This window comes from Octodon degus, unplaced genomic scaffold (assembly GCF_000260255.1).
Source record: "Octodon degus isolate 3935 unplaced genomic scaffold, OctDeg1.0 scaffold00272, whole genome shotgun sequence".
Taxonomy (NCBI): Eukaryota; Metazoa; Chordata; class Mammalia; order Rodentia; family Octodontidae; genus Octodon; species Octodon degus.
The window spans coordinates 1,353,757-1,367,175 of record NW_004524848.1 but is presented as its reverse complement, the minus strand read 5'-3'; the positions used below and the strand labels follow the sequence as shown (position 1 = coordinate 1,367,175).

Below are 13,419 nucleotides of genomic sequence, written 5' to 3'. Positions count from 1 at the left end.
TCATAGTGATTCTCCTGTTTACAGCCTCCCAAATGCTGGGATTACAGGTGTGTGCTACCACGCCCAGTTTTAATTGATGGCTCAGCACATGCTAGGGGCAGGGCCAGCACTGCAGGCCTGGGGGATTGAACCCCTGGCCCCTGCACCTGCTTGAAGGTGCTTTAACCCCCTGAGCTATTTGGCCAGCCCCCAAAGTTCTTATTTAATACCAGGAAAAATTGTCTTTTATGAGGACAGGTACGAAGTGTGATATTTTTTGGAAATGTTCATTTATACAGTTTTTCATCCAGGGCCAAGCAATTGTTCTCTTGCCTTGGAGAAGGGCTCTAAGTCAGCTTTATTCTTAGATTGTCCTGCTTATTCAGATAATGGAAGCACCATTAAACCTTTGTGTGTCACTGTACCTTAAAGCGTTTTTTGTTGCTCTTTTTGAAGTACTAGAAATTGAATACAGAACATGCTAAGCAAGCACTCCACAACTGAGCTGCATCCCCAGTCCTTTTTATTTTTTTATTTTCAGACTTGGCCTCCTTAAGTTAGCCAAATTGCCCAGACTTGTGATCCTAATGCCCCAGTGTAACTAGGACTAAGAGGTGGCCAGCATGCCTGGAAAACTTCCTCAGTTTAAGGTGTTGGGAGGTACAGCTCAGTACAGAGCACTTTCCTGTGCAATGCCCTGGTCGAGTCTTAGCACCAAAAAAACAAAACAGAAAACTGAAAGTAATCTTCATACCATCTTTGTAGCCTGAATGGGTCTCTGCATTTTAAAGGCAAAGAAGAGCATTTTTTATTGTGTAGTAGTTACTATTTTTATTTCACAAGATGAAAAGTAGAAGTAGTGTTATCACATATGTATATTTTTAAAATAAGCTAATTTAGCTGACGTGGAAGATAGCAGTGCTAGGCTCAGTGAGGGTCTGGAGGAGCAGCAGCATCACAAGGCTCTGGGAAACTCGGGGGTGTGCCACATGGTGTGGAGTCATGCTGCATTTAGTAAGTCGCACGTTCTCTGATGGCACACAGTGAAAGGACTTTAATGTTTTTGATCTTGTATTTCTTGGAATTACTGATTCTGTGTTGCTGTTTTCCACATAATACCTATTAGCAATCCACAGATGTGGTATGCTTTTAGGTATGTGAAAAATAAATTTTAAGACTGAATGCAATAAAAGTAATGGGTAGCACTACACAGCATATTATTGTGTGTGTCATCCTATTTATCCTTATAACATACACCAACAAACAATATAGTTAGGAGTATACATATACTAAATAGAATAAATAGTGCTAGCCGCTATTTAAACAACCTCTGTATGCAGTGCTCTAACACAGTAAACATTTCTTTCTCTCATCCTAGTCCAGTTTGGGTGGAGGTAAAATGCACATCTATCCAGGATTTTTCTGCATTGGTTCCTCTCTTCCAATTTCTAGCATCAGGTAGTAAAATCTTCCCTGGAATTGCTTACACTTGGCCTATGGAAGATCACATAAAAGGTTTTTCAAGCCATGCCCCACAGTATTTGCTATTACTTTCACCCACACTCCTTAGCTAGAACTCAGTCACATGACCCTCTGCAACTTTGGTGGAGGTTGCGAAATGCCATCTTCCTATGAACCCAGAAGGAAAATGAAAGAGGTTGATGAGGAGAGCATAGGGCATTGTCTATACCATGTGAGATTTTCAGTCAGACCAATCTGAGTGTGGGTCCCAGTGTCACAATTGCAATGTGTCACTAATTGAATGGCTTCTTTTCTCTACCCTTTTACAACTCAAGTCTCTCCTTCCTCTCCTATAAAACAGAGTTTTCAAATAAAAATAATTAAGGAAAACCTGCCATATGTAATTATGAGTAATATTAAATAAAGTTATCTAAATATCACCTGACATGGTGAGTATTCAGTGGATATGCAAATAAACAGACTGCTGTATAGATTATTCCCACTAATGTTTTTTTAAAAATTTTTTAACCTTCATTTGGTAACGGGTCTCACTACGCAGCTCATTCTCATAGTGATCCTCCTGTCTCAGCCTCCCCAGTGCTGGGATTGCAGGTATGTGCCACCATGCACGGTTTCAGTGACCAGCACAGTGTGCCCAGGGTTCTGGGGCCAGCACAGCATGAAGTACTGGGGATTGAATTTGGGTCCTTGTGCTTGCCAGGCAGGTGCTTAGACCACCAAGCTATCTCCTCAGCTCTCTCACTAATATGTTTTTATATGCATTCTACTTTGCAAGTTTATTTCTCAAGAAATAATATAAAAACTACAAATCTATTTTGCTCTGAAATTGTTTGATAAATGAAAAAAAAATAATTTTATGTCTGGGAGAGGATAGTAGTTTCTCTTGCCAGCAAAAGTACTGATGTACAGTTTTGGCTTTTCTACTAATTTTTGAGATGTGGTCTTATTATGTTGTCAGACTGGTCTTTACTCCTTGGTCTCAAGCAGTCCTGGCTCACCTCCCTAGAAGCTAGAATAAGAGGAACGTACCACTGTGACCAGTTACACTGTTGCTTTTGGGGGGTTTTATAATTGTTTTGAAAGTGCCCCACTAGTATGTTCATGCACATGTGATTTCATTTTATTTCATTCATGCACCCTGATGTAAAGTGGTGAGGATGGCTCTCCCCAGTGCTACCTCAAGGCCATTTGGGGTATAAGAGGTGACTGATTTCAGAAAAGTTAAATGGTTATTCATTTGGAGCATATTGGAATGAAACCCCTGATCGCATAGCTTGCTTCTCACAATACTTGACATCTAATATATTCTGGCATTTTCCCTGATCATGTTTCAACCCAGATAGTTACGTGTCTGGAAACCAGTCTTCTCAGAGCTCTTCCATGTCATTCTCCACACCAAGAAGCTCTGTTGGTTTTCCTTCTGCTCCCAGAATGTCCTGTAATGCATGATTCTTACAACTGGAGGAACATGGTGATTCCCTTTGTACAGGCGGTTTGTAACTTAAATGGCAAATCTTCACAAATCCTGAGTAAGTTTTATGTAACCTTATCTGTACATACAATAGATACTGTCTCTAGAGGTTGTAGCAAATTTTGGACAAAGGTTTTCAAAATACACCTTTGGGGTGCCTGGCCCTAGCTCAGTCCTTTAAGTGGCTGCTTCCACAAAGCTGTCAGCCTCAGGTTGCTGGAGTTCTAACCTCACAACTCTCCCACCGGCCAAAAAGTGCCCAGAAGGCATTCGAGGAACAAAAAAAAAATTCTTATTACAGCAATTAACCACTAAGAAGAATATATGCAGTGTGTTATTTGTTGAAACTGTACTTCCGATTTGATTTGAAACTGTCTCATTGCTGTTTATCAATAAAATTTTGGAAAAAAAAATACACCTTTGAAGGGCTGGCCAGATAGCTCAGCAGACTAAAGCACCTGCTTAGGCAGAGCACAGTGGCCAGTGTTCGATCCCCAGCACGCTGTGCCAGCCCCACCCCCTGGGGCATCCTGAGATAGCCATTGAGACTGGGTGTGGTGGTGCATGCCTGTAATCCCAGAATTTGGGAAGCTGAGAACAGGAGAATCATTACAAGTCTGATCTATGTAGAGAGACCCTGTAGACCCTCTATTAAATACATTAAAAACAATACACCTTTGACTACAGGGTATGTGAATTATTGCAAAAGTATCCTAAAACAATTTAAACTTCTTATAACCATTACCCTTTCCATAAAAAGTGAATAGTTTTTAGACTACAATGTTTAATGAACATCCAGTCAAGATCAATCCATACTTTAAAACTTTTTCACATTGTTTTGAAACTTCAGTACTTTTACAAAAGGTGATAAAAACAAATACCAAACTTTGTTGCTACTTACTTTGCTCAGTATTATAGTATGCCTTTTTATAATTTTAAACTAATATTGTGAGTCTAATAGTTCAGGGTCCAATGAAATATGACACATCTAGTTCTAGAAGGTAGTTACCAATTCTAGGTTTTGGTGCAACTTTCAAAAGACTTCCTAAGCATATAAACATATACAAAATATTCTTTTTTCAATTTTTTTTTTTTTTTGCCAGAACCAGGGATTGAACCCAGGCCCTTGCGCTTGCCAGGGAAGCGCTTATTCCACTGAGCCATCTCCCCAGCCCTGTATGTATTTTTTTAAGGTAACACTCTTGTGTCCTAGGCCAGCCTTGAGCATACTGTCCTCCATCTTTACCCTCCCAAGTGTTGAGATAGCAGTGATGCACTACCACAGCTGGCTTTCTTCATTCTCCTAATAGTAGGAAACCATTCACATTCTTCCTTTGCAACTTCTTTCTACTCAGTTGTGCATCATGGAGGTTCTACCATTCTAGGACAATAAAGCTACTTAATTCTACTTACTGGCTCCATTAGTCAGCTTCTTATCACTATTAAAAATTACCTGAGGCAGGCTTCCTATGAACAGAGTTATTTAAATCACAGTGTTGGAGGCTTAAGAGTGTAGTGCTGGCACCAGCTCAGGGCTGGTGCAAGTCCTCTTGGCAGTGTTGCTTCATGGCGGTGGTGATGACAGGAACACGTGTGGGAGCAGATGATCACATCTTGATATAGGAAGCCAGAGCACTGCATGGGGATGGACTTAGGATTTTTAAATAGTCTTTTCTAAAAACTTTATTCACATCTCAGGCTAGGTTCCCAGATGACCTCCCACCAGGCCTCACCTCATAAAATCTATGACCTTAGCATTGCCACAGTGGGGCTCAAGCTTCCAACCCAGGGATCCTTAGGTGATGAATCAACACTGTCTGAAGAGGATTCCTTTGGGAGGATGTACTGTACTCTTGTATAGCGGTCACAATGCTAGCATGCCATTTTTTGTTCTGTTAGCGAGAATCAAACCAAGGACCTGGCTTGCCAGGGAGGCACTGTGCTATGCCTTTCTTCATATTTATGTGTAAATTTATACATCTGGTCATTGCCAGGAAGCAAAATTACAGTATCAAATTTCTATTTTGAAAAATTTTGTCAATTGACCCTCACTGAAGGAACAGCCACAATTTGAAGTGGCCACCATTCACATTGTTGTCTCTATAAAATGCAGCCCTAGAACAAGCCTCCAGGGCAACTTTTTTAACAACTGAGTTACCCATTTAGAACTTCATCAGTGATTAGAGCCTCTGTTCATGTTTGTTTATTTGTTTTTGATTTTTTGATACAGGGTCTCATTATTATGCAGTTTGGACTCATAGTGGTCCTCCTGTCTCAGGATCCCTAATACTGGGATTGTAGGTGTGTACCACCGCACCTGGTTCTAGGGTTCTGAGGCACAGCTTATGTTACCCAAGATCAAACTCAGGACCTTGCACTTGCCAAGCAGGTGCTTATGCTGCCAAGCTATCTCTTCAGCCCCAGCCTCTGTTCTTTTTAAGGATGTCATCACCTTCGATCATTGTCATTATGAAAAAAGAAATTCTCTCCATTAAAATTTGAATTTTTCTTGTAAATAACGATGTGCTACTGTCCTTAAATCTCAGGTTTATTTTATTATAGTCTATGAACTACTAGTTGGTCCCTTTGTCATGTTCCCTTTGGTTACTGGCACTTTTATTTTTCATTAATTAATTAACTTGTATAGGGTCTTGTTACACAGCTCACACTGATAGTGATCCTCGTGTCTCAGCCTCCCCAGTACTAGGATTGCAAGGTGTGTGCCACCATGCCTAGTTTCCAGGGCCAGTAGGGCATGTGGTACCAGTGATCAAACTTAATCCTTGCTCTTGCTAGGCAGGTACTTAGACCACTGAATCATCTCCCCAGCCCCTATAAAGAATTATTTTTTTAAAAAAACATTTTTATGTATCTACTGCTATATTTTCTTTTATGGTTTCTAGTTTTGGAGGCCATACATCAAAAAGCCTACTGCGCTCTGAAATTTTTTACAAATTCCCACGGTCCTACTATAATTTTTAAAATGTACTTGCATTTTTAAGTGACTCAAAGTAATTATATGTAGTTCAGTCCAATCTGACATTTCAATATGTGTATATATTACTAGATCAGGTTATTGGCATAGTTATAATCTAAGTCATTTATCATTTCTTTTTATTCAGAATATGCAAAATTGTCTCTACTAGCTATTGTGAAATATTTAATTAAACATTGTTAATCATTGAGCCTTTCATGCTTCAGAGCATTAGAAGTTATTCTTCTTTTGCAGCTGCAGCTGTGCAGCTGGAGCCGTCCTCTCCCCAGCCCCACTTTAATTCTCTGAGCTCATCTTTTAGCTGCCTCATGGGAGTGAGAACATGCCATGGGTGTGTTTCTGTGCCTGACTTATTTCATTTAACATGGTGCCCTCCAGTTTCACTCATGCTGCTGCAAATGACAGAATTTCGTTCTTCTCCAATATAATTTTTTATTAGCTTGTTTTTAAGTTTAGGTCTTTGATTCACATGTAATTTATCTAGGTTAAATGTTACTTTTTGTCTTAATTGTTCTTATACATTTATTGAATGATTTCTTTTATTTTCATCAATATGCAGTGCCAGCATTTTGTATAATAAAGTCTCTTTGCGTAGATAGGTCTATTTATGGAATCTCTACTCTTATATTGAACTTCTTTCATGCATCTTGTTAATAGTATTTTAATTATATTAGCACAGGTAATTTATTTTAACATTGAATAGTTGTTTTTGAGAATTGTTCTCTTAATGTACCAAAGTCCAGGTTGCAATCTCAGCAACATTAAAATATTAATTATTTTCCAAAAGTTATTTCCCTATATAACCATTGTACATCAAATCTAAAAGCATACTAGATATTATTTTCATTTTTATAGATGAAAGTTCTTCATATTTTTGTGCATATTCACCTGCATATGTTTTCAGATTGTAGACCCTATAAAATTGTTAATTTGAAAGTCACTTGTAAGTTAAACATAAATATGAACCATCAACAAATTTTCAGTTACTAAATTTGAGATTTTAATCTTGATGATATTTAAGGAAAAAACCTTTTCCTTCACATCAGTTAGTAGAAAATATTGTGTATGATGGCACCATTCAGAAAGATGTTTTATGGATTATGTCATAATAAATTGAAAATTTCTTACATTCATGAACCCAGTAGAAACTTAAGGATCTGGGGTTTGAGAGGAAAACCATGTTTATCCTGGTTGATTTTACCCCCTCAGAAAAATTCTGGGCATCTTTGGAAGCATCTTCTTTGAACACATTGGTCCAGATGCTTAAGACAGCCATTGTCTCTGAACTGCCTTACATCCCTACAGAATTAAGTGTCTGTAATATGAAAATTCTTCTAGAAATGATGAAAGAAGTGCATGAGGTAAGAGTTAATCTAAATGTATATATACAAACGTTCACTCTCAGTGGTACTGAGAATTAAACCTAAGCTTTACCATGCAGCCCTATCCTTGTCCCTTTTTTATTTTTTAGAAAGGGTCTCACTGAATTGTCTTTGCAGGTCAGGAAATTGAGATCCTCCTTCCTCAGTCCCCAAGACAAATTAGTGACTGTGTGAGCCATGAAGACTTGCTCACATAAATTTGTTAAAGTCTTTGGCCAATTGGAGTTTGGTAGTGGTGGTGGTGATTTTCAGCAATAGGGATTGAAACCAGGGACTTCTCACTGAGCTACATCCCCAGCCTATTTTATTTTTTGAGACAGAATCTTGCCAAATTCCCCAAACTTGCTTCAGACTCATCAGCCACCCAGCGCTGGGATTACAGGCATATCCCACCACACCTGATGCCCTTAGTGTCTTATTAAGTCACGTATCAATCATAAGGAATCAGATACAGTAGTAGCTTGGTTCTTAAACTTAATTTGTTCTATGATTTTGGAAAAGATGGCCACATTTGTATTTGTGACAAAGATAACCTAAGTCATCCAATGCACAATTTGCAAACAAAAACACTTCTGTTTATGAACCAAATTGTTTGCAAACAAAAGCATTCATTAACCAAGATATATCTCTTTTTTTTTTTTTTAAGTATAGTCCCTCATTATTCAGGTGATTTTGTTCCAGGACCAAATCCACAGAATCATACAACCTTCACAATCATTCTAGAGCATTTTCATCATCCCCAGTGTAAGTCCAAAATCCTTTAGCAATCACTCCTCTGCAGTATCGCTGTTCATAGCCTGATCCTAGGTGACCACCACTGATTTGCCTGTTTTCAGCATTTCATGTAAAAGGAATAATAATGTGGATCTTGTCTGACTTCTTTCACCCACTCACTATGTTTTCAGGGTCATTCATTTTTGTGGCATTTAGCAGTACAGTACTTCATTTCTTTTTATTGGTGAATATATCAATATGCCACATATTTATCTTTTCACCAGCCAAGGGATATTTCAGTTGTTTCCAGTTTGTTATTAATGTGAATAATGATGCAAATACATGTGTATGAGCTTTTATATGCACAGATATTTTATATTTCCTAGACATATACCTAAGAGTAGATTCTTTTAGAATTGTACTCTCTTACTATATACAAGGCTTGATATCAGAAGGGTATCTTTAAATATTTTGTCCAGGGAAGGAGCAATGTGTTTATTTTCAAGGCCATCAGTGGCATGGTAGACCTGGTAGAAGCTGGGTTTAAGGATGAGGCTGGAGCAGGAAGCCTCTGGGACCATGTCCCAGGGCAAGGTCAGCAGCTCTTGCATCTACTCTCAAAGGCTTTGTACTTGGCCACTGTAAGGTAGTTTTTCAAGTGCTGTGAATGTTTTACAGCCCCCCCACACACATGTGACCTGTGTCTGCTGCCCTGTTAGTATTCTTCTCATGTTCTACTTCCATTTCTGCTCTTAAAGTGATTCAGTCTACAAGATGACTTTTATCTTACTTTGTCCTACACGTAATAAAATAGTGTGTGCCAATTCATATTCTTTAGTGAAAAAAGTGCTAAATTTGTGCAGCATACTTACATTCGTATGATACTTGTATTTTCAAGATCTGAAAACAGTGTCCAGTATTTCTGAGCCATAGGAATTCGTTTACCAACCTGACAGAACTTTATATCTTTGACCATATTTCTTTATTAAAATTGGTGAAAGTATTGATCAGAAAAGGGAAATTGTATAGAGCTATACTTTGTAATTAAAACTATATTTCATAGGGCCAGGGAGATGGCTCAGTGGAATAAGCACTTCCCTGGCAAGCGCAAGGGCCTGAGTTCAATCCCCGGTTCCACCAAAAAACCCAAAAACGGAAAAAAAAAAAAAAACCCTGTATTTCATATATATGTATAACTTTATGTCATAAATTAGATTATTAAAAGGCAATGTGATTTTAGATCATACTCTTTTTAAGGTAAACAAATGTAACTATCATCTGCCAGAAGATATTTTCTACATAGATGAGCTGTCCAACCAGTTGAGAGCTACTGCAGAAGAAATACTGCCCTTTTGGGCTATCAGCCAGGTAATGTTCATACTTACAGCAATGCACACTTGTATCTGTGTAGGTATGCCTTTAACAAATAACACTTGAAAATTTCCTCATTACAATGCTCAGTTTGTTGAACTGGAGGATCACTGAAAACATAATCATCTCTTTTTTTTTTTTGGAGTCTACTAAAGTTTTATTCTTTCAAATTATATATGGCTCATAGACCATTTTGAGAATCAATTTTAAATTGCACCTTCAGAGCAAAACACTAGCTAATTTGACATTCTTTTTTTTCATAATCATCTCTTGCTGGAATTTTTAGAAAACTGATTTTTTTTATTTTAAAGAGGAAAATCAAAAAGCAGAAACAAAGCAGCATGCAATAATAAAAATCATAAAAAATTTCAAAACAAGAATAGAAAATTAACAGTGATTGTTACATTACATATTCTTATCAGATCTCTTGCTCTGATTACCAGATGTAGGTATGCAAAATTGGTAAAACAATTAAACATTACTTCTTCCTTTCAATAAACCCTAATGTCTTCCTTTTTACTTTTTGTTTTTAATTTATTTTAAAGAGAGCATAAAATAATTGATAAGACATTACAAATGTACATATTTAAAAGAACAGGATGAAAGGTATTCGACCATGGTTTTTATATTGCACATTGCTGTCCTTAATGTGGTTGTTCAGATTGTACATTATAGCATATAGTTAAGCAAAGTAAAAATTTAAAATATTTGGTGCTGGGGTGATGGCTCAGTGGAATAAGCACTTCCCTGGCAAGCGCAAAGGCCTGAGTTCAATCCCCAGTTCTGCCAAAAAATAAAAAATTAAAATAAAATAAAATATTTACTGCTACTTTCAAAAAACCTGATGAAAATTAGTAGTGCAATCATCTCAGCTATCCTGTACATATACCTGCATGATTTTTACCCTTCCTTATTTTCCTGTCATTTCTTCTTTCCCTCATCTCCATTGTTTATTCCTTATGTTCATTTTCTTTCCATTTTACTATGTCTATTGTACCTTTCAGATTTATTCTTTCAGGTTCTTACACTAGGGAGACAATGCAATGTTTATACATGTGGGTCTGATTTATTTCACTTATGAATATAGCCTCCAGTTTCATCTGTTTACCTATAAAGACCTCAAATTTGTCTTTTTTTTTTTTTTTAAACATATTTAGTACAGTCCACAGGGTCTCGCTACTGCACAGATAAGACTTGTAGTGATCCTCCTGTTTTCAGCCTCCTAAATGTTGGAATTACAGGCATGTGCCACCACATTAACTCTCAATTGCCCTGTCAGCAGGCCCCAGGGGCGAGGCTGGCACAGCAGGCCTGGGGATTGAACCAGGGGCGGGGCTGGCACAGCAGGCCTGGGGATTGAACCAGGGGCAGGGCTGGCACAGCAGGCCTGGGGATTGAACTCCCCAGCCCCTGCATCTACCTGAGCAGGTGCTTTAATCAATCCACTGAGCTATCTGGCTGTCCCTTTTCAAATTCGTCTTTTTTAATGGTTAATGTTCTATTGTATAGAAAATACCACATCTTCTTTATCCACTCCTCAGGTGATGGGCATTTGGCTTGTTTCCAAGATTTGTCTATGACAAATTGTGCTCCTATAAATATGGGTGCATATATATTACCGTGATATGACGTTTTCATTTCCTTTAGAAAAATACCTAGAAGGGAGATAGCTGAATTGAATGAGACTTCCACTCCTTTTTTTTTTTTTTTTTTATAAATGTATTTGGTTGTTATAGCGTCTTACTATGCAGCTCGGACTCATAGTGAGTCTTCTGTTTTTAGCCTCCCAGTGCTTGGATTATAGGTGTATGCCACTATGCTAAGACTCTGTGGCCAGCTCAGCCTGCCCTGGGGGTGGCACTAGCACGACATGTGGTGCCAGAGATTGAAGCACAGTTCCTGCACAGTTTCTACACAGAGCCTGCCTAAGCAGATACTTTAGTCCGTTGAGCTATATTGGCTGGCTTTCCATAGAGTTTGTACCAGTCTACAGTAGAAGAGTTCCTTTTCCCCCTTTCCAGCATTTGTTATTAGTTGATTTCTTTATGATAGCCATTCTTTCTGGGGTGAGATGGTATCTCACTATTGTTTTGATTTGGATTTCTCAAATGACCAGTGCTGCGGAACATTTTTCATGTATTTGTCATTTATATTTCTTCCTGAGAAGTGTATGTTCATCTTAGATGCTCATTGTTGAATTGGGTGTGTGAATTTTGGAAGGTGGATTTTTTTAGTTTTTTTATATATTCTAAATGGAAGTGCTTTGTCTGAATGATTGTTGTTTAAGATTTTTTGTCAATTTGTGGGTGGTCTTTTCATTCTGTTGGTGATTTCTTTTGACATGCAGAAACTTTTCAGTAAGATCGAATACCAGTTGTTGATTCTTTGAAGTATTTCCCATGCTGTTTGGTTTTTGTTCATGAAGTTATTGCCTACCCCTATGTCTTCAAGATTTCCACATACTTTCTCTTCCAGTAGATTTAGTTTTTCTGTTTCTGTTCTGTTGGGTTATTCAAATTTCTTATATCTTCTTGGTTCAGTTTTGGTAAATTTTAACTATCTAGGAATCTGTCCACTTCTTTTGTGTTTCCCATCCTGTGAGAATTAATATTTTCAAAGTAGGTGTTGATGATCTTCTGAATTTCCACAGAATCTGTAGTAATTTCACCCTTTTCATTCCTCATTCCTCATTCATTGAATTTGAGTTTTTTATTTCCTTTTTTTTTTTGATGAGGTTAGCTAATTCCTTACCATCTTTGAGTTTTGGGCTTAGGTTGCTCTTCTTTTTCTAGAAGTTTGAGGTGCAGCATTAGGGTATTTATTTGTTCTCATTCTGTTTTCTTAATGTGTGAATTCACTGCTATAAATTTCCCTCTGAGACTACTTTCATTGCATCCACAAATTTCGAAAAGTTATATTTGAATTTTTGTTGAATTATAGATATTGTTTAATCTCTTGTTAAATTTCATCTGGGACCAGGGGCTGGGGAGATGGCTCAGTAGGATAAGCGCTTGACCGGCAAACGCAAGGATCTGAGTTCAATCCCCGGTTCCGCAAAAAAAAAAAATTTCATCTGGGACCCATTGGTTCTGAGGAGGTGGTTATTTAATTTCCATGTGTTTATGGGTTTTTTGCCGTTTCTTTTGTTGTTCATTTCTAGTTTCATTGCACTGTGGTCAGATAATATGCATGAGAAAATTTTCAGTTTTCTTTCATTTACTTAAGCTTGCTCTATGAACTAGTATGTGATCTTTGTAGAACGTCCCATGTGCAGCTGAAAAAAATGAGTATTCAGACATTGTTGGGTTGAACACTGTAAATGTTTACTAAGTCCATTTGTTCAAAGGTTTGGTTCAGTTATGCTACCTCTTTGCTAATTTTTTGTCCATTTGATCTATCTCTGAGATAATGGGTTGTTAAGGTCCCCTGTTAAGATTGTATTATTGGCTATTAGATTTTTCATATCCTTTAAAATTTGTCTTATATAATTGGATACTTCCATATTTGGTGCATACATATTCATGTCTGTTATCTGTTCCTCTTGAATTTTTCCCCTAATGAGTATATAGTGACCTTCTTTATCATGTTTGATTATTCTTGGTGTGAAATTCATATTATCTGTGAACAGAATAGCTATTCCTGATATTTTCTGAGTTCCTGGCACTCAATGCACAATGTAGTATTGTTTTCTATCCTTTGACTTTCAGCCTATGAGGTTCTTTTTGTGTTAAATGTGTTTCTTTATTTCTTTCTTTTTTTTTTAGTACAGCATCTACAGGGTCTCACTACATAGATCTGACTCATAATGATCCTCCTGTTTTCAGCCGCCCAAGCACTGGGATTAAAGATGCACGCCATCACACTCAGTCTAGTGCACCCCTGGAGGTGGGGCCAGCACAGCACACTGGGGAAAATGTGTTTCTTGTATACAGCATATTGTTCGATTTTGTTTCTTGATCACTCTGCCGATCTATTTTAATTGGTGCATTGAGTCCATTTACATTGGTGGTTATAATTTATATATA

General features: G+C 37.6%; 1 protein-coding gene across 1 annotated transcript in view; it reads left to right on the top strand.

Moving 5' to 3' along the window:
- The window catches only part of LOC101571594 (E3 ISG15--protein ligase HERC5-like), a 68,554-nt gene that overhangs the window by 31,840 nt on the left and 23,295 nt on the right, over positions 1-13,419 (top strand). The window contains exons 13-15 of the mRNA XM_023706839.1: positions 2,801-2,990; positions 7,137-7,288; positions 9,281-9,391. Coding sequence (XP_023562607.1) covers positions 2,801-2,990; positions 7,137-7,288; positions 9,281-9,391 — 453 coding nt within the window. The remainder of the gene's footprint in view (positions 1-2,800; positions 2,991-7,136; positions 7,289-9,280; positions 9,392-13,419) is intronic.